Source organism: Pongo pygmaeus, chromosome 4, assembly GCF_028885625.2.
Source record: "Pongo pygmaeus isolate AG05252 chromosome 4, NHGRI_mPonPyg2-v2.0_pri, whole genome shotgun sequence".
Lineage (NCBI taxonomy): Eukaryota > Metazoa > Chordata > Mammalia > Primates > Hominidae > Pongo > Pongo pygmaeus.
This window is the reverse complement of record NC_072377.2, coordinates 151,066,645-151,089,026: the sequence shown is the minus strand read 5'-3', so window position 1 is coordinate 151,089,026 and position 22,382 is coordinate 151,066,645. Positions and strand designations below refer to the sequence as shown.

Below are 22,382 nucleotides of genomic sequence, written 5' to 3'. Positions count from 1 at the left end.
GCACTCTGGGAGGGCAAGGCAGGAGGATCGTTTGAGCTCAGGAGTTCAAGACCAGCCTGGGCAACGTGGCAAAATCCCATCTCTACATGCAAAAAAAAAAGAGTACCCAAACAGCATTTTAGTGCTTCACTTAAGTAGTCAGGGTCTACAAGACATCTAAGGAAACTCTCCAACATGAAAAATAGAGCCCTAAAGAGAACAAACTTAGTGGAATCAGAAACTATACAGAAAAATAAAAATTTAAAAGAAAAAAATGTTCCTAAACAACCTCACAGAGCTAAGATAAGGCACCCATAAGGCAAGAAAAACCTCAAAAAACATAAAAGAACTCTTAGAAATTAAAAGACACAATAAATTTTAAAAATCTAAATAGGTGGTTAATAAAGGCAAGGAAATTATCCAAAAAGTTAAATAAAAAGACAAAGGTAATTAACAAGAAAGAGAAAAAACTTGAAGGACCAATCCATGAAGGCAAATTCAAATTCTGTCCCAGAATGAAAAAACAGAGAAAACTGGAAACAATTTTTTTAAAGTAACACAAGAGAATTTCCCGTAACTAAAAGAGCTGAGTTTCCACACTGAAAAGGTCAGCCAAGTGCCCAGCACAATAGACCCTTCCTCTAGGAAAAATACCACTATGGCATTTCAGAATACTAGGGACTAAGAGAGCTACATACTTACAGAGAAAGAAAAACAGATTCATATATAAAGGAAGAGGAATGGCTTCAAAAACAACGAACACTAGAAGCAGAGCAATGCCTTTAGCTAGCCAAACAATTCCAAATAAGGGTACAATAAGGGCTTTTCCAAGTATGCTAGGCCTCGAATAAATTTTCCCTGCACATTCTCAAGAAGCTACAAAAAGGAAAAGACTTACTATGTAGGGAACAGTTCTATGAACATCTTTATAACAAGTACAACAAAATGTTCCAAAATACCTTCGACATCTTCCCAAGTCAATCCACATATGTCTACCAATCTTCATCCACTGCGGGTCTTGGAACATACCCTCCACAGATAAGGAGGGACTACTGTATCTATGATTACCTGACCAGTCCCCTGCTAGACATATAAGTCATCTTCAATTTCCTCTAAGTATAGCATTGCAGAAAACCTTTTGAAAGTACTTGCATGCTGAAGAGAGGGAGAAAGTTGTTTCCAACTCCTTTCTCAGTATATACTTACTTTTAAATAAAAGTATTAAATAATACCTAAAATTCAAGGGAATTTGTATTAACATTCCTTTGAGAATCTAGAAAGAACTTCATATTCCCTCTGCTGAGCTATCCCAGACCAAGGTTAGGAATCACTCTCTAAGATTAATATCTCATAGAAAATTAGGGGTTGTGTTATGCTTCCAAGTTGCTCCTAATTTGTGTCATACTTCCCAATACGCTTGGCTTTATGTTCCCTATATTAAGCGGTTATTTTCTGATTTCAACTCATGAACAAAATTTCATAATACAATGAAAATCAGTAAATTTTAAAAATAATTCTGTTAAGTTCACTTTTATAGGCACGAACAAAAATGTATATTCAAGGGCTATAACCTTTAAGCCTTTGAGGCAGCTCTGGAGTGCTTGCAATGTTCCATTTTTTGGATCATGATATATTCATTTTGTGAAATTTCACTTATGATTTTAGCTTTTCTGTATGTTTCAAAATACATTTACTAAAAGTAAGTCTCCATTATTTGCTTCTCATATTTTTAATTTCACACTGATTCAATGACAAATTATTCAGTAACAGTGGCCTAGATGGATGGTTGACAATTCCGAGTAATCATGGTGGTAACATATTATCATACTGTAATACTGTCAATATTTAAAAGCTCTGAATAACAAACGAGATATTAAAAAGTTTATTTTGGTGTTTTCTCTTAGAGTTCAAGGGCAGGGATTTTTTTTTTAATTGACAAATAATAATTGTACATATTCATGGGGTTAGTGTTTCAATACATGTGCAATCGAAATGTGTTTAAATACATATCATGTAGTGATGAGATCAAGGTAATTAGCATATCAATCTCAAACATTTATCATTTGTGTTGGAAAAACGTTCAATATCCTCCTTCTGGCTATTCAAAACTACTTACTATTGTTAACTAGTCATCCTACAGTGCTACAGAACCCCAGGACTTAATCTTCCTGTCCAGTTTTAATTATGTATCCTTTAACAAATCTCTTCTTATCCTCCCGAGTTCTCCCTACCCCTCTCAGCCTCCAGTAGCCTCTGTTCTACTTTTTACTTCTATGACATCAACTTTCTTTTGCTTCCACACGTGTGAAAACATAAGATGTTTATCTTTCTGTTCTTGGCTTATTTCACTTAACATGACTTCCAGTTCCATCGATGTTGCTGCAAATGACAGGATTTCATTCTTTTTTATGGCTGACCACATTTTCTTTATCCAGTCATCTGTTGTTGGACACCTAGGTTGATTCTGTATCTTGGTTACTGTGAACAGTGCTACAGTAAACATTAGGGTACAGATATCTCTTCAATACAATGATTTCCTTTCCTTTCAATACATACCTGGTAGGGGGATTGCTGGATCATATCGTTGTTCTGTTTGTAATTTTTCGAGGAATCTCCATACTGTTTTCCATAGTGGATATACTAGTTTAAATTCTAACCAACAGTATATAAAGAGTTCCCTTTTCTGAGTATCCTTGCCAGTATTCATTATTTCTTCCTCTTTTATGTAAGTCATCCTAACTGGAGTGAGACATCTCACTGCTGTTTTGATTTGCATTTCCCCGATAATTAGTGATGCTGAGCATTTTTTCATATATTTATTGGCCATTTGTATGTTTTGAGAAATGTCTGTTCAGATCGTCTGCCCATTTGTTAGTAAGATTTGTTTTTTTCTGTTGAGATGACTGAGTTCCTTGTACATTTTGGACATTTAATTCCCTGTCAAATAAGTTGTTAGCAAATATTTTCTCCTATTCTGTAAGATGTCTTCACTGTTGTTTCCCTTGCTATGGAGAATTGTTTTAATTTGATATAACCCCATTTGTTTATTCTTGCTTGTGCTTTGAGGTCTTATTTGTAAAATCTTTTCCCAGTCAATGTCTGGAATTATTTCCTCTATGGTTTTTTTCTAGTAGTTTTATCATTTCAGGTCATACATTTAGGTCTTTGATCTACTTTGAGTTGATTTTCAGATAGGGTAAGAGGTGGGGTTCTAATTTCATTTCTTCTGCATATAGATTTCCAGTTTTCCCAGCATCATTTATTGAAGAGACTGTTCTTTCCACAGTGAGTGTTCTTGGCACCTTTGTCAAAATAAGTTGGCTATAGATAAATGGATTAATTTCTGAGTTCCCTATTCTGTTCCTTTGGTCTATGTGTCTGTTTTTATGCCAGCACCATACTGTTTTAGTTACTACAGCTTTCTAGTATATTTTGATGTCTGGTACTACGATACCTCCAGCTTTGTTCTTTTTGCTTAGGATTGCTTTGGCTATTTTAAGTCTTTTTTGGTTTCACAAAAATTTTAGGATTTTTTTTTTTTTTAAACAGGGTCTTGTTCTGTTGCCCGGGCTGGAGTGCAGTAGCAGTCATAGCTCACTGTAACCTCAAACTCCTGGATCAAGTGATCCTCACACCTTAGTCTCCCAAGTAGCTTGGACTACAGGTGCACGACACCACACCTGGCTAGTTCTTGTATTTTTTTGTAGAGAGATCTCGCTATGACAGTCTCAAACTCCTGGCCTCAAGTTATCTCCTGCCTTGGTTTTCTAAAGTGGTGGGATTACAGGTGTGAACCACCTTGCCAAGCCAGATTTTTTTCTTCCATTGACATTCTGTTTTGAATGTCACTCGTATTTTGATAGAGATTGCACTGAATCTGTAGATTGGTTTGGAGAGTACTGCCACTTTAACAATATTAATTATTCTGATCCATGAGCTTGGGATGTCTTTCCCTTTGTATCCTGTTCAGTTTCTTTCATCAGTGTCTTATAGTTTTCCTTATGGGGGTCTTTCACTTGTTTGGTTAAATTTATTCTTAGTTATTTATTTGGCACTATTGTAAACGGGATTGCTTTCTTGATTTCTTTTTCAGCTAGTTCACTGTGTACAGAAACACTATTGTTTTGGATATTTAATATCCTGTAATTTTCCTGAATCAGTTTAGCATTTCTTTTTTTTTTTTTTTTTTTTTTGAGACAGAGTCTTGCTGTCACCCAGGGTGCAGTGCAATGGCACAATCTCGGTTCACTGCAACCTCCACTTCCTGGATTCAAGCAATTCTTGTGCCTCAGCCACCTAAGTAGCTGGGATGAAGTCATGCACCACTACGCCTGGCTAATTTTTGTATTTTTAGTAGAGATGAGGTTTCGCCATGTTGGCCAGGCTGGTCTCGAACTCCTGACCTCATGTAATCCGCCTACCTTGGCCTCATAAAGTGCTGGGATTACAGGCATAAGCCACCATGCCCAGCCTGAATTTATCAGTTCTAAGAGATTTTTAGTAGCGTCTTTAGGTTTTTCCGTATGTAAGATCCTGTCATCTGGAAAAAGAAACAAGTTGACTTCTTCCTTTCCAATTTGGATACCCTCTATTTCTTTCTCTTGCCTAATTGCTCTGGCTAAGACTTCCAGCACTATGTTGAGTAAGAGTGGTGAAAGTGGGTATCCTTGTCTTCTTCCAGTTCTTAGAGGAAAAGCTTTTAAAATGTTTATTTTGAAATAAGATAAGAGAGAACTTATTTTAAAGTGTTATTAGCATAACTACTATCTATGTCAGAACCTAGTAGCATCCTTTATGCAAATGGTCTAGTTTTTGTGGAAAATGTTACTCAATTAAAATTTGTCATAACAAATAAAACAAAAACATTTCAGACCCCTTAAGTAACCTTTATCAAAAGAAAATTCTAAGTTAAAATTTATGGTTACAATTATATAAAATACATCTTTTATAATGATACAGAATGTACATAAATCTACAAATAACTAGAAAAGGACAACTGAAATATAATTTTATATTACAAGGCATTTCCAATGAAGTTATTAGTGTTTTCTAAATCAAAGCACAAACTGCAAATATGAAATTACAAAGTGCAAATGTGTAATGTGCAACCTAGCACCTTTCTGGTTGTTCATTTTATACTCCTATGCAAATAATAAAACCAAGCATTCAAAAAACGTGTTTATTTTTAAATGCCAAATGTTAACTACTACTTCTTCTCAGTTCGTACACTCTGATTGTTGAGAGAAGAATTCTATTTAAAAGCCATGAAAGGCCGGGTGTGGTGGCTCACGCCTGTAATCCCAGCACTTTGTGAGGCCAAGGCAGGCGGATTACTTGAGGTCCGGTGTTCAAGACCAGCCTGGCCAACATGGTGAAACTCTGTCTCTACTAAAGATCCAAAAATTAGCCGGGCATGGTGGTGCACGTTTGTAATCCCAGCTACTTGGGAGGCTAAGGTAGGAGGATCACTTGAACCCCAAGAGGCAGAGGTTGCAGTAAGATGAGATGGCGCCACTGCACTCCAGCCTGGGCAACAGAGCAAGACTCCATCTCTAAATAAATAAATGCATTAAATAAATAAATAAATAAATGGCAAGAGAACTTTTAACTAGAGATTTTATTGAAAACAGAACACTAGAATAATATTTTCTCTTTTCAAACGTAATTCTATTAAGGAGATACCACCATCAGCTTATAGAATGCTTCAAAAATTGGGAAAGAACTATAGTTCTCAATATGTTACTTATAATTTCACTATAGCACTCAGTACCAGGAGGAATATGTCATGAAAGTTTTAAAGCCTTCAGAGATATTTAGATTAGGCAATGTTCCAGGCACTGTAAATAAAGCAATGAAGACAAAGTTTCTATCCTCATACAATTTATATTTTGCAGGAGGAGGAGACAGATAATAAAAACATAATTTTATATAATTAGAGCCATGAGCACCATAAAGAAATTAGAAAAGGCAAAGAGACAATACTTAGATTGATTAGAAGGCACTGGGACAAGTACCTTAATGAAATGAAGCTGGCTGTACTAACACCTGGAGGAAAAACAGTCCAGGCAGAAGGAATAGCAAACACCAGAATGACTGGCTTGTTCAAGTAATATCAGGGCCAGTGTGGCTGTAATCAACAAACATTAAAAAAGACCATCAAGAGGTATACAGGGATAAGTCTATGTAGAATATTAGAGACCATGAAAAGAGCTTCAATTTTATCCTCAATGAAATGGGAAGCACTAAACAGTTTTAAGCAAGGGAACAGTGACTTAATTTACTATCACTTAAACTTTAAAATTAGTCTGGCTGCTGCGTGGAAAAAGAACTTGACTAAAGAGGAACAAGAACAGATGGAATGAAGATCAACAATAGGCTACACAGATGATAAGGGCTGTTTATGGTGGCTTGGATTAGGGTGTTAATGGGGGAAATGATTAATAAAAGGTGAGATTTTGAAAATTTTTTGAAGGTAGATTATAGATTTGCTGATAAGACTGTAAAGGGGCAGTGGGAAAAGTAAGGAATCAAGGCTAATTTATAAATTTTGATAGAGCCATAAACTGAAATGAGAATAAAAAACTCACACAGAGTTTTTTTGTTTTTTAAAAAAGATACAAAGCTTAAAATGAAGATGCAAATACATTAAGGAAGTTATGTCTTTCTATTCCAAGTACTAAAATACATATCTGGCACATTGTAAATTTTCTCCCTTCATTCAAGTCCATGATTAGACCTACATGCATAATGGTATACACCATGTGGAGAATTATTTCAATTGTTACATTAAAAATATCAAAGATGGGCACTACTGTTACCAAATGAAATCTTACAGCTTAACAGCACTATAGCAAGTGGTTCCACATACTCACCATTTTATGGAGATCAGTGTCAGGATAGTTCAGATAATTCAGAAATTAAGTAAGTTGGAAGTGTGCAATGCTTTAGAAGAGGCAATCACGAAATGATACGTGTCACTGAATCATCATGGGAATAAAAAGCAACACTAATTCAACAGGGACCCTGAAGTATCCACTGTTTTTCTGAGTTTCTGATGGAAACAGATATTTTAACAGATGCTACTTAGATGTGAACTTTGTATGTGTAGTTGTATAAGACATAAACCTATGTTCAAGTACTATCTACAGGACACACACACACATATATATGTACATACTGACACACAATGGTCAAGAAGGCTGTTCAGTATTCAATAATAAACCAGTGTTCAACGGTAGTCATATCTATTGGTTGGGATTACAGTGGCTTTTTTCTCCTTTTTACTCATCTGTATTTTGCTATTTTTCTACTCTAAATTTGCATCATTGGCCCAAACAAGCAAATTAGTAAATGCATTTGAAATCAATTTTAAAACCATACTACACATAACCTAGGTATATGAGGCATAAGGACAAAATGTTTACAAGACAACAGTCATGCTCATAAGGGCAAAAATATCCAAGAATTTTGAAGTAGAAATGTCCACACATAGACATATAGTATGTTCTAAGATGCAAGACTATATTTTTGAAATGCTGTATCAGAAAAAAAAGGGATGGTACTTTATTCCTTATAATTTAAAAACTATGTTGGCAAGAGATATACATTCTTAGTTAATGCCATTTTCCTTTTACCTGTTTTCTCTCTTTAGGATTGAGAAGTAAGTACCGGGGATCAAAAACTATCTTGTGCAACTCCTTCTCCCATGTTGAAAAAGCAGACACCTTTAAAATAAAAATGTATTGCCTCATAATTAAGTCTGCTCTAAAAATATAAAGGTCATAATTTTGCTTGAAATCTACAGGATATCTGTTTATAAAGGAGACATAAAACCATACTGAAGTTTCCATCACTAATAAATGACAAGCAGTGGGAGGCTAGCAATAGCAAATTTCCACACTAATTGGCTCTGAACATTCCTATATTATATAGAAATAACACACACTTAATTACTCATTAAAATAACCACTACTGTGTGACATTTTAAAAATCAGTACATCAGAAAAAGCCTTGAAGATTTATATTTTGATTTCTCATGCTTGCTCCAATCTTGTGAACAATGTTGTGATTTAAAATTGAACAATTTTACTTATTCAAATGAATCTGTGAATATAACCAAATAGTTGAAATCCCTTCTCAATTAAATTGCAAATAATATCACAAAGTATCAGTTCTCCTTTAACAAAAGCCATTCTCAAGATATTAAAGGAAGAATAATCATATATACCTTACCTATCCCAAGCAGTCCGCCATTCTGTAATGTTAATACTCGTCTTATATTTACTCACCACAATTTAATGACCCAATAAATGTTAAGTGTTATTTGTACTTAAAAGGACAGTAAAGTGGCATTTAGTTAAATATGATAAGATTAGCCAAGAAAAAGGCTGTTGCAAAAAATGTACAGTAATTTTAAAAATCCCCTTATCCCCCCCATAACATGAGCACTAACCTTAGATTTGACCTTTTAGCAAGACATATTTATATTACTTATACAAAACAGAAATATCTCCCCCAAAGATTGTTTTCTGACCCCTCTCTCTAGCAGCATGTCCTTGAACTGCTTCATTCGAGCCTCCAGAGGGACAATGGCCCTTTCTCGGGCAGCTTTAATTTCAGCTTCCATGGCAGCTTCTTTCTCTGAGTCAATGTCTTTATTATCATCTCTCCTATAAAAAATAAAATATAAGACATCAACTGACAAAATATTAATTCTCAGATCTTATTAGAAATCTTAAAATCAAAGGAATTTTCAAGACTCACTACTGAGCAGCATATTTTTGGCAAAAACAAATTATATTGAGGGTTTCAAATGAACTCTAAGGGATAAATAACTTTCATAATAACAAAATTAAAATGGGCTTCTAATGATTTACAATGGCTACATTATTAGGAAAAAAATACACCTTTAATATGCTGTCTCTCCCTCACACTGGTTAATAACATAAAAAGGGAGCAACCTTACTTTAAAAAAAAAAAAAGTTTAACACTGCAGTAAACCTCTATGTGTCAGAATCAAACAGCACAGAATATAATTTTTTTTAGTTCTTGAAATATAGAAAAAAACAGTATTTTCCAAAATGTTTTACATTATAAACACATAAAATATTTTGTAAAATCTAATAAAAATTGGTATTAAGTGGCATTATGTTTTAGTAATCTCAAACATTTATTTTAAAAATAAAACTAAAATATCTGCAATCTTGGCCAAGTGAATATGTAAGATATATACCTTACCTACCTGACTTTTTATTACTCACTTTCTGGGTGATAAGTTGAGATTTAAGTTGAAGGACAGGTCCCAGAGAGCAACATGGGCCCAGGAGTAGTTAGGTGGAATTAGAACTGTTCATCAATGACTAAACTACTTCTTGTTCCTCCAAAAATGCACCTCAGGGGTAAGGGCAACCCTGTTTCTGTGTGGTACTCAAGTGAAATTGTGAACATGGAATCACAGCACCTCTCAAATATATGCACTATGAGAAAGGCCCATTCATGTAAATAATCCAAAAAAGTATGTAATTCAATAATATCTGGGGTGTGTTTCAGCAGATCTTCCTTCTTAAATATGATCTGCTAAGTATATTTTAAAAATTGGCTCTTATTCACTATACAAACTTAAGGGAATTAGGAAAACAGAACATGTGGAAATTCAAAAGCATGCTATACAGGAAACTGTAGGTAGCCCCAGAGATTCAAATGGAACTAAGGCTAACCCACAAATGCAAGTGAGAGGTACTTAGCAACTTAGGCAATGAATCAAAAGAAATAGAAGACATAGTCCGTGACCTGCAGGAACTTAGCGAGATAGTCTGTGACCTAAGATATGCACAAAACAAACAGGTAAAAGCAATTTGCCAAACAATATACCCTCTTATAATAATAATTTTAAAACTATTTAAATAGTTAAAGAGTTAAAAGACATCCAAGAAATAACTAATGAAAACAAATAACCTTTATAGAACTATACTAAATGAAAATGTCACAATACAAACTATCACTATCTATCTCAATAAAGGAAATAAAAGAAAAACTAAGCCAGGAAAAATAGGCTTTTAGCTTTGTACCTAAATAGAGAAGCTCGGGCAATCCACATAAAGGACTTCTTTGACATTCTCCTGATAAAAGCAGTTAAAAACCTTACAGAGTTGTCTATAAGAACAAACAATTAAAAACAACCTAAAAGTTTAACATCGTAGGAACATCCAAAATTACGGTACATAAACAGAATGAATACAGTCATTTATAATAATTAACAAAACAAATGTCTTATTCTAGGTTTTTTTTTTTAAAAAAAAAGCACAAAATCAGTTAATCACAACTAATAAAAATTACATTTGGTCAAGAACTAAAAAGTCAATTGCAAAAATGAGAATAGCTATGTTACGCTGATAAATTATGAGTGATTCTTTCATATCTTTTATGTTGTTGCCAATAAAGAAATTTTTTTTAAAAGAACTACCCTTTATAGGGGTTGTCCTACTGATTTCTTTGCCATAAGTTGGCTGCATTCAATCTGTCCTTTTCAGATAAGGACTACGATTAACCAGTTCCTGTTAATGTCTTCAAACTTTCCTTTTTGCTGCTAAATAATGGTCCCATTCCCCATACATGCATACCCTCTACCCCATCCTTCCCCCCGCCATAACATTTACATTTTACCCAACTCTAGAGCACTGGCCAAGCTAATGCCTCTACTTCTTAGCAGTCTCTTTCTCGCAGAGCACTTCCTAAGCTTATGGGTTCTCTCCTCACCAAGGAGTAATGACCAGACTCAAGGACTAGATAAGTCGTAAGATAACCATATAAAGAGGGAGAAGTCTGTGTCTGTTTTTATGAGATCTCTGGAATGGTATCTATTGGGGTCTAAATGAGGGAGGAAACTAACTTTTTATAAAATTGAGACCTAATAAATTTCCAAAAAGAATTAATTCCAAAACTATCATTTGGCTTCATAATACATGTATGAATACCCAAATCTTCTACAAATCTAGCAAAAGAAGGGACACATTTTCTACAATGAAAAACAAAGCTATTTACTATCAGGCCTAAGAGAGCAATCATGTCTCCTAACAACATTCACATTACCTGTCCCTTCCAATCACAAATTATTACCAAATCAACTTTTAAAAGATATAATCTACCTCAATCAAATTGTATGTATTACTTACTTCCGTTTTTTTGCTTTAACAGGCTCATCTTCATTAATTTCTTCCATTAATTCTTGTTCCTCTTTAACTATAAGACAAAATTTAATTAAAATATTTAGGCATGAATCCTTCTGCTAATCACTACCAGAACACTTGCTTTAATAGTATTAAAAAGCTGCTGCAATTTATGGTTAGTTCACTCACTTGCACTCATAGAGAATTGCCACTTTTGGATCGACAGCATTGTCGGAGTTGGGTGCCCTGGCAAAAACATTTCAAATATTGTTACAAAGTCATTTGCATATATTTCACAAACTTTTCTTTTTAAAAATTACTGTTTACATAACATATTCACCTCTTAATATTCATCCCTTTATAAAACATTAAACAAAGCATAATTCTATACTTCTTCTATTTACCCACCCTTTACATTAAATTTAATTCATTTTGAAATGTTTCTTGCCCAAACCTTAAATTTACAAATATATAAAATAAAGCTTTCTTGATTCAGGATTTACAGTACCTTTTAACGATGCATGTTAATGTATTTATCAAATGAATGAATCAAATATGTAAAAACAAATTCACGAAAAACAAAAGAAAATCACATATTGTTTAGACATCATTCAATACCATAGTTATAAAGTATTATTATCATACCTATAAAACAAGTATTGCGGAAGGTGGGCCTAGTACCTTCAGCACTAGATAGGCAAAGTTGCACTGATTCAGAAATTACTTATAATTCAGCATATATATAATGCATGAAAATGTCTCAATGACTATAAATGATACACACTAGGATTTATTTCAGTAGAAGCATTAAATAATTCATTTATCTTGCTTCTATACCACTTGCAGGCCACAGTTCTATAAAAACACAATCATAGCAATACACGGGCAAATTACCAATAAGAAATACACAACAAAATTACGTACAAATATCTGTACTCAATATATTAGTATGCCCTCTGAATATGAGGTAGATTAAAAGATAATCTCTTGGTAAGGTTTAGGTGTCTAGTCTCAGGAATATAAGGGGCTCACCATCTAATTCAAAAGATTGAGATTTTGTATTTTTAAAAACTTTGTACTGTATTATTTCAAGAAATATATTACTAGTCACAAAAGGTGCTAAAAGGTCCACTGAGGAGCATTTTAGTAGTATTGATAAGCACTAAGCAAGCAGCAACACTACCAACCATATCTTGGACTAACTGAAAATCTTGAGTAGGACAATAAAGACACACATATTTTACAAAGCACAATCTTATCCAAATTCTCTCCATATTTTTAAGCTCTATTATTTCATTCAAACTAGGATAGCAGGCTATTTTTTTCTAATGCTTCTTATATTCTTTGAAAAATAAAGGGTTTCTAAATGCCCTCCACATTTTCTATCAAAATATGAAAAGAATGTTAAAATCAGTGGATAAATTCCTAATTTAAAACTTACTTAGTTTCTTCAATTCTTCCATTCCTTTTTTATGAGGGGGCTCCTGAATAATTTTGTCAACATCTGCCCTGCCAATCAGATCATCAGGTCGGTCCCACATAGAAAGACGAGTGGTGGGATTATAAAAGAAGACCCGCTCATCACCGGTCCAAACGACACACCTAAGAATTGATGCAAAATATCATTCTCTTATGTTACAGAACATATTTTACAGCTAGAACTTCTTTCAGCCTGTTAGAAGTAGGGAGATGAGGGTACTGAAGAACGACATGTTCTTACTACCAATAGTTACTGACAGAGAACCAAACATGGTTTTTACAAGATAACTGAATGACTCAAGCAAAAATAACAGATCAACATATTAACCGAGAAAACCAAGAAATGCAAAGCAATTTGTGATCAGAGATTAAAATGCTTAGGAATTTGGTTTGGCACACTAAACTTGAGAGTACTAAATTTTAAACTATCAGAAAAAATGAGTTTAACGGCAACAATAATGCTATTAAGCAGTTCTAAAGCTAAAGAACAGACACAGCTTCCTAGCTACTATAGTTCTTAATATTTCTTAACAAACCAAAACTACATACTCAAATGCAACCTTCTCTGAAGACTTTAAGATCTAATTATATCTAAAATAAAAAGTACAGGGAAGGCCCAGCACGGTGGCTCAGGCCTGTAATTCTAACACTTTGGGAGGCCAAAGCAGGAGGATCACTTGAGCTCAAGAGTTTGAGACCAGCCTGGGCAACATGGTGAAATGCCATCTCTACAAAAAATATTAATTAAAAAAATTAGCAGGATGTGGTTGCACGAGCTTGTAGACCCAGCTACTCAGGGCTGAGGTGGGAGGATCACCTGAGCCCGGGAGGTCAAGGCTGCAGTAAGCTGTGATCGCACCACTGCACTCCAGCCTGAGCAATAAAGTTAGACCCAGTCTCAAAAAAAAAAAAAAAAAAAAAAAAAAAAAAAGTAAAGTACCAATTGCACTAGGGCATCGTACACTGCAGCCCACTACAACCCACTGGTCCTGTTAATTACACTTAGAAAACTCAAAGGAAAAAAAAACCCACAACTACATTCAGACTCTGTAGAGTATAGTCTTAATGAATAAACAGAAAGCAATATGGAGGAGAGCCAAAATTTAGAGAAACAACTGCAAGGGAGTAAATCTCCCATTTCACCCACCTCGTAGCTCTGCCCTGAGGGTGATCCCTGGTTGCAAAGTGGCATGGCTGCAGTAGCATGGCAGCTAAAACCCCAATAGAAACTATGTCTATATGACCTGATTATCAAATTAATCAACAGTTGTCAAGTCCAAGGTAACTTACAAGTTGAAATGATCAGACTAAGCCTCCTATGTTAAGATAGTAAAAAACTTTAAAGCAACAATAACTATACCTCCCTGAGATAAAGAAAAACACACTTAAAATAAATGAAAAGAGTTCAATAATGAAATATAAACTACAAAAAAACAACCAAAAGCAAAATTTAGAAATTAAAAATAACTGAAATTAAATTTCACTGGATTGGCTCAAGACAGAATGGAGACGCCAGGAAACAATCAGTGAATTAGAAGATGGATCAGCTGGGCATGGTGGCTCACGCCCATACTTCTCGCGCCTGCACTTTGAGATGCTGAGGTGAGAGAATCACTTGAAGCCAGCAGTTTGAAACCTGCCTGGGCAACAAAGTGAGACCCTCCATCTCTACAAAAGATAAAAAATTTTAAATTATCCAGGCGTGATGTCATGCACCTGTAGTCCCACCTACCCAGGAGGCAGGAGGCTGGGGCAGTGAGCTATGATCATGCCACTGTACTCCAGCCTGGGTGACAGAGCAAGACCCTGTCACTTAAAAAATTAAAAATAAAAAATCAATAATTAACTATCTCATCTGAAGAACAGAGGAGGTGGGGACGGACCCCCAAGTCTGAAAATTAATGAGGACCATGAAACTCCAAATTGAGGGGGTTTGGAGTTGGTTACTAACTTTTCATGTACAATACTCAAACAGAGAAACCACAACCCAGGAATATATTCTTGGAATACAGACTGTTTTTATAACTTTGAAACCAAGTAAATATTTTCCATAATTATTTTTTTAAATGAGCCTGTGTAACAGTCAGTGGAATAATTATATAGAAATTATACAGAAAACAACTATTTCAAGTGCCTTTAAAACACAGTAATTTGATTATACATTCCTACAGCAACAACAAAAACTATCTTCAGTAATTATATTGTTAGTGATAGTTTTGGTATTGTTACTCAGTGACATGTCTGAGAAAAGCAAATGAGTAATTAGGTCACTATCATTGAGAAACAGTATTTTCAGCAAGAAATGAGATACTGAAGATAGATGATGAGGTTCAATAAAAATCTTCAGGTAGATCTAAATGGCAAGTAATGGTATCAACTCATGCTGTATCTTTGAATGTGTGTATCTTCCAGCTGAGTCTGCCAAAGAAGTCTAAAAATAATGAGTAATTCAGCTGCAAACTATCCACTTCCCACAAAAATGCCAAGGGCCCCCTGTAGAAATGGCTGAGTCTAGGTCTGAGACAGGAAATATACAAGATAAGCCTAGAACATCTTGTCACAGCAGAAAGCAGGGAAGCTACAGAGGATTGTAACCAAAAAAACCCTAAAAAGTTAGCACAAGAGGCTTCTCCTGACCAAAGATGAGACAATTTTAAACATCAATAAGGATAAAAACTGCGATAGATTAAAAACATAGAAAATATATTTAAATCTATGAATTAATAATACTCAAACCAACTCATTATTCTGAAAGCTGCTAAGCCCTTCCCTTCCTATACAATTTGTACCTCTAAGTGACCAAGGGTGATAAGGGGAAGTATCTCTCTATAAGCATCCCAGTTAATAAATGAAAAGGGAATAAAAAAAATACATTACCACTACTTTCAACCCTTAACGTAGTTATGCCTAGTGTTCCATTATTGGAACGCTAAGCTTGTGGGATTTATATCCTACTGCTCAAGGTCATTGCCAAGGTCTGATTTTCCACAAAAAAAAATTTGCAACCTTCGGCATAAATGGGTTAATGATTTAATCTATCTTGGCCAGAGTTTTTCAATCTTACACTGCTGACATATTGGGCTAGGTAAGTAATTCTTGTTGGTAGCAGTCCCGTGCATAACAGGATGTTTAGAGCATCCCTGGCATCTATCTGCTAGATGTCACTAACACCCTCCAAGTTTTGACAACCAAAAATGTCTCCAGGCATTGCCAAACGTCCACTAGGGGTAAAATTACTCCTAGTTGAAAACATCTGATCTACGCAATAATAATAATCACTTATGAACTAGGCTTGCCAAAAAGATTAAATCCGAATCTGATCACACTTCTAGACCTGCTTGCCTGTCTGCAGGAAATTCAGGAATGGAGGACCCTATTAGACAGTACCATGGGGACAAATCCAGACTTGGGAACACTATAGGAAAAACATTTATTTCTTCAATAACAAAAACAAGGAAAAGAAGTTAGAAGGGAACCTATAGATTACAAGACTTCAGAAACAAGCCAAATCATTGCAATGTGTGGATTGGATATAGATTAAATAAGTTGGAGCAGGAACAAGAAAGGAAGCACAGATGTGGAAAAAGGAAGAAAAGGGAAAAACAAGATAAGAGAAAAAAAGAAGTAGACAGGCGTACCTCGGATATTATGGGTTCAGCTCCAGACCAACAAAATACAGCAAATATTGCAATAAAGTAAATCTCAAAATTTTTGTATCCCACCATATACAAAAGTTATATTTACATCATGCTGTAGTCTATTTAGTGTGCAACATTATGTCCAAAAGAACCAATGTACATACTATAATTTAAAAATACTTTATTGCTAAAAAAAATGCTATCATCTGAGCTTTCATGGCATCATAATGTTTTTGCAGTTGGAGGGTCTTGCCTCAATCATGATGGCTGAAGACTCATGAGGCTGGTGGTTGCTGATGACTGGGGTAGCTGTGGCAATTTCTTAAAATAAGACAAATATGAAGTTTTCTACATCAATTGACTCCCCCTTTCACAAAAGATTTCTCTGTAGTATGCAATGCTGTTTGATAGCATTTTACCCACAGTAGAGCTTCCTTTAAGTTTGGCATCAATCAAAATGGAAGCCCTGCTGCTGCTTTATCCACCAAGTTTATGTAATATTCTAAATCCCTTATTATTTCAACAATGTTCATGGCATCTTCACCAGTAGATTCGATCTCAAGAATTCACTTTCTTTGCTCATACATAAGAAGCAACTCCTGACCCCATTACAGTTTTCTCATAAAATTGCAGCAATTCTGGCTCATCTTCAGGCTCATTTCTAATACTAGTTCTCTTGCTATTTCCGCCACATCTGCAGTGACTTCCTTCACTGAAGTCTTCAATTCCTCAAAATCATCCATGAGAGCTGGTATCAACTTCCTCCAAACTCCTGTTAATGTTAATATCTGGACCTCCTCCCATGAATCACCAGTGTTCTTAATGGCATCTACAATGGTGAATTGTTTACAGGAGGTGTTGTATTGACTTTGCCCAGATCCACCAGAGGAATCACAATCTATGGCAGCTATAGCCTGATGAAATGTATTTCTTCAGTAATAAGACTTGAAAGTCAAAATGACTCCTTGATCCATGGGCTGCAGATTGGATGTTGTTAGCAGGCATGAAAACACCATTCATCTCCTCGTACATTTCCATCACAGCTCTTGGGTGAAGAGGTGCTTTGTCATTGAACAGTAATATTTTGAGAAAAAAACAAACTTCTTTCTGAGCAGGAAGTCTCAACACTGGGCTTAACTCAGTAAACCATGCTATAAACAGATATGCTGTTATCCAGGCTCTGCTGTTCCATTTATAAAGCACAAGCGGAGTAGATTTAACATCATTCTCAAGGGCCCTAGGATTTTCAAAATGGTAAATGAGCAGTGGCTTCAACTTAAAGTCACCAGAGAGATGGTGAGAGTCAGCCCATCCTTTGAAGCCAAGCGGTGACTTCTCTCTAGCTATCAAAGTCCTGGGATGGCATGTTCTCCCAATAGAAGTCTGTTTCGTCTACACTGAAAATCTCTTGTTTAGTGTAATTGCCCTCATCAATAACCTTAACTTGATCTTTGGATAACTTGCTACAGCTTCTCCATCAGCACGTGCTGCTTCCTCTTGCACTTATGTTATGGAGATGGCTTCTTACTTAAATCTCATGAACCAACCTCTGCTAGCTTCCAACTCTTCTTCTGCAGCTTTCTCACCACTCTCAGCCTTCACAGAACTGAGGGCAGGTAGGGCATCTCTTGTGGATTAGGTTTTGGCTTAATGAAATGTTGTAGCTGGTTTGATCATCTATCCAGACCAGTCACTTTCTCCATTATCAGGAATAAGGTTCTTATCATTCTTATGTTCACATGAATAGCACTTTTCATTTCCTTCTTTTGCATTCACAACTTGGCTATTTAGCCCAAAAGGCCTAGCTTTCAGCCTATCTCGGCTTTTGACATGCCTTCCTTACTAAGCTTAATCATGTTTAGTTTTTGATTTAAAGTGAGAGGTATGTAGCTGGGCATGGTGGCTCATGCCTGTAATCCCAGCACTTTGGGAGGCCAAGGTGGGCGGATCACGAGGTCAGGAGATCGAGACCATCCTGGCTAATATGGTGAAACCCCATCTCTACTAAAAATGCAAAAAATTAGCCAGGCGTGGTGGCGTGTAACTATAATCCCAGCTATTTGGGAAGCTGAGACAGGAGAATTGCTTGAACTCAGGAGGCGGAAGTTGCAGTGAACCAAGATCACACCACTGCCCTCCAGCCTCGGCGACAGGGCAAGACTCTGTCTCAAAACACACACACACACACACACACACACACACACACACACACACACACACACACACAAAGTGAGAGGTATGTGACTCTTCCTTTCACTTGAACACTTTGAGGGCATTATAGGGCTACTAATTGGCCTAATTTCAATATTGTTGTGTCTCAGGGAAAATGGACACCTGAGGAGAGGAAGAGAGATGGGGAACAGCCGGTCGGTGGAACAGTTAGATCACACACATTTATCAATTAGGTTCACCATCTTACATGGGTGTGGTTTGTGGCACCCCAAAACAATTACAACAGTAACATAAAAGATCACTGATCACAGATCACTGTAACAGACATAAAAATAATGAAAAAGTTTGAAAGATCCCAAGAATTACCAAAATGTAACACCGAGACACAAAATGAGCACGTGCTGTTGAAAAAATGAAACCAAAAGGCATGTTAGATACAGGGTTGCCACAAAACTTTCAATTTTTAAAAACACAGTATCTATGAAGCACAAGATAGTGGAGCACTATAAAATGAGGTATGCCATACTTAGATTGAAAGACACAATTTTACACAATTCTATAAATGCAATCACATAGTGAGTAAACATGAAAAAACAAATTTAAAATATTTTAAACAAAAAGTAGATTCAGGATCTCACAGTGGTCATGTCTATAATTATGAAGAATACACATTAATGGACAGTAGTACTAGGAAGACACTTGTAGTAATTGAACTTCAGTTTTGAATAACTCAAATACAACAAACAAAGGCCAAAATATTCAGTAGATAAAAACATATTGACATACACTTTTTAAAGTACTTTTTCTTTCTACAAAATAAACCTAACAATCAAGTATGATTTTTAAAAATTACTACTTAACGCCGGGTGCGGTGGCTCACGCGTGTAATCCCAGCACTTTGGGAGGCCGAGGCGGGCAGATCACGAGGTCAAGAGATCAAGACCATCCTGGCCAACATGGTGAAACCCCATCTCTACTAAAAATACAAAAATTAGCTGGGCGTGGTGGCGAGTGCCTGTAGTCCCAGCTATTCGGGAAGCTGAGGCAGGAGAATCGCTTGAACCAGGGAGGCGGAGGTTGCAGTGAGCCAAGATCGTGCCACTGCACTCCAGCCCTGGTGACAGAGTGAGACTCTGTCTCAAAAAAAATAAAAATAAATAAATAAATAAATAAAAATTACTTCTTGAGCCAAATACATACCATGGAGTACCAGGAATAGGAGCAGTAGCAACTGGCTTTGCCTTCTGGGCAGCCTTTTCTTCTTCAGTCATCTCCTCTTCTTTGGGCTCCTACAAGAAATGATATTACTCTAATTAGTATCACATTAACAATACCTGAATGTTCCACAAAAACATGAAGGCAAACAGCTCAAAGTGCAATCAACACAAAATCTGCTGCTAGAATGAGAGAAGACTCTGAGTAGGAAGAAAGTTCTAAATCCTCATCCCACAGAAAGAGCTGAATTTCACAATAGCAGAACCCAGCAGCAGCAGCTTGTCCTATCTTATAGACTCACTAACCATGTGCTTAGGAGCAGATACGGAGAACTACAGTACATACCTCTTCATTCAAGGTTGTTTCTTATTTCTGCTAGCTTTCCTACTACTGAAACATGACTATCACTGATCCTTCACTGAATAAAAAACTCTTAGTGCTATATATGGATCATGCTATGCAAGAATACAACAGCAGAAAGGACAGATAAAATATATCTAACATTCCCCAAGTAAGAAATTACACTTATAATTTTAACAAATACCACTCAGTTTATAAGTCAGAAGGTTAGAGATCAGGTCCAAGCTCTGGTCCAAGGCCCTGTCTTTCTATGGATCTCAGTTTAGTACAAGAACTAATTTAATGACACTTTCAAAGAAAAAACTGAATTAAGAACTTGCAAGAATCCTAAAATTTCAGAGATCAAATTTATAACAATTATTTTTAAATCTATCCAATAGATACTCAGATACAAGTAAGCTGTAGGAAACAATTAATGTGGCTCCCAGGTTAACGGGTTATGGCCCTTTACCTCCTTTATCTCCTTTATAGGCTCTTCTTTAGGATCCTCCTCCTCCGTCTCCATTGGCAGAGGCTCTTCAGAGGGTTCTTTAATTGGCTCTTTAATCTTCTCTTCTAACTTTTCTATTAAAAAAATTAAGATAATGTCACTCAAAGGTTTTGATGTAATTTTCTAAGAACTTTCAGAGAATAAGCAATTAAGATATTCCATTCCCAAGTATTAACCATAAAGATAAAATATCCTTCCTTATAATATCTTTGATTTGAATCTTATGTAATGCACAACTTCAAATACCTTGCTATACCAATCAGGTAACTATCTGATTTGAAGACGACCTACTGACTTCGAAGGGACATTAAATCTTTCAGGTCATTCATATATCATTTGCAGCAATCATTCATTTTGCTAAAAGGGATAAGATACTAAGATACATAGGAATAGAAAAGGGGGTTTGGTGAGCTGGGCACAGTGACACATACCTATAATCCTCAGCTACCCGGGAAGCTGAGGCAGAAGGATTGCTTAAGCCCAGGAGTTCAAGACCAGCCTGGGCAACACAGTGAGGCTCTGTCTCAAATTTTAAAAACAACAATAATAATAGCAGCTGGTGATGTAGAAAATTATGAATCTTCTACATCTAAGACCCTAAGGGCCTAAATTTTTTTCTTCAGAACACATATAAAAAACACATTCCTTCCTGATCTGTATTATCAATCTCAATGACGATTACAATAATTATGCAATATAATTAGAAAATTCCTAACAGTAAAAATATGTACATACATATGTACATATGTATAACCATTTCTCCAGATGGGAAAAAAATGATGACAAACTAGTTTTTAAAATAAATATTTATCAATTCAGTAAAAATAAACAATCCAACGACTGTGTAATTAGAAAATCCCTCAAATATGTTAAAAAGCAATTAACTCAGAATTTCAAATACCATTCTACTTATTACAGTTTATACTACTTTCCAAGTCATTAAAACCACTATATACCTTTTTCCTTTAGTTCTTGGGGTTTTTCCCAGGTTGATTCTAATGTTCTATTATTATAATAATATGTCTTCCCATCTGCTGTTTTATATTCAGTCCATTCAGAAACTGCTGTTGCTCCAGCTAAGGTAGCAGGTGAAGCTGCAATAGCAACCTGGGGATGTATCATGGGTACGATAGGAGGGGCCATTCCTGGCAATACACCTAAAAAAAGAATAATAAAAAATTAGATCCAAGTATCAAACTGCAATACAAAATAAAATTCTAAAATATGAGCTAAATCTTTCTATTAAATATTAATAAATGAATGGACCAGTTGGAACAAAACAAAAATCATATAAAAAGGTGACATAAAAATACCACTTAATTCTATTTCCCTGGATTTTTAATTCTAATGCCTAAACTCCATTAGACATAGAAATTCAACCCTTAAAAACAGTCAGAAATTTGGGTCTCACCTATGACAAAGTCTTAACATAATAAATATTTAAAAACATGGTATATTCTCTACTTATGAATAGAAATATATTTTTATAAAGATAATTTATCAAATTCTAATGAAGACAACAAACATATTTACTACACATATTTCCTGAGGCAAAATTATTTTTAATTTTAAGGTAACTAAAAGGGTATGAATATTCTCAGTTTTCTAGCAAATGACTGAGTTTATCGACTCTAAATGATTAACTCAAATATCCTTATACCCTTTGTTTACTCTTTTCCTAAGAGAAAGCAAAGCTCGTCTACTTTTTAGAAGACAAACCAAGATTTATATTTTTTACAAGACAGCTAAATAAGCTGGTAATATATAAACAAAATACTATTAAAATAAGGATATGTGAATCAAAACTGGAAAAAAAAAAAAAAAAAAGTCCTCAAATCCTATACTGAATTTTAAGTTTCAGGTAGTTATCTTACTTCATTAACT

At 35.3% G+C, this 22,382-nt stretch overlaps 1 protein-coding gene across 7 annotated transcripts in view; it reads right to left on the bottom strand.

Annotated features, from left to right (window-relative positions):
* Nucleotides 1-22,382, bottom strand: part of TCERG1 (transcription elongation regulator 1) — a 64,200-nt gene that overhangs the window by 20,245 nt on the left and 21,573 nt on the right. For 5 of the 7 annotated variants that reach the window (XR_008502788.2, XM_054489445.2, XM_054489447.2 and 2 more), the window contains 9 exons: nucleotides 21,455-21,655; nucleotides 20,460-20,572; nucleotides 19,634-19,722; nucleotides 12,586-12,746; nucleotides 11,334-11,390; nucleotides 11,151-11,217; nucleotides 10,047-10,097; nucleotides 8,513-8,648; nucleotides 7,614-7,703 (listed from right to left, as the gene is read on the bottom strand). Coding sequence is in view for 6 of the 7 variants with exons in the window: in XM_054489445.2 (XP_054345420.1) it covers nucleotides 7,614-7,703; nucleotides 8,513-8,648; nucleotides 10,047-10,097; nucleotides 11,151-11,217; nucleotides 11,334-11,390; nucleotides 12,586-12,746; nucleotides 19,634-19,722; nucleotides 20,460-20,572; nucleotides 21,455-21,655 (965 nt within the window). In the remaining variant the exon portion in view is untranslated. The remainder of the gene's footprint in view (nucleotides 1-7,613; nucleotides 7,704-8,512; nucleotides 8,649-10,046; nucleotides 10,098-11,150; nucleotides 11,218-11,333; nucleotides 11,391-12,585; nucleotides 12,747-19,633; nucleotides 19,723-20,459; nucleotides 20,573-21,454; nucleotides 21,656-22,382) is intronic. The other 2 variants (XM_054489446.1, XM_054489448.2) reach the window with 1 other exon arrangement.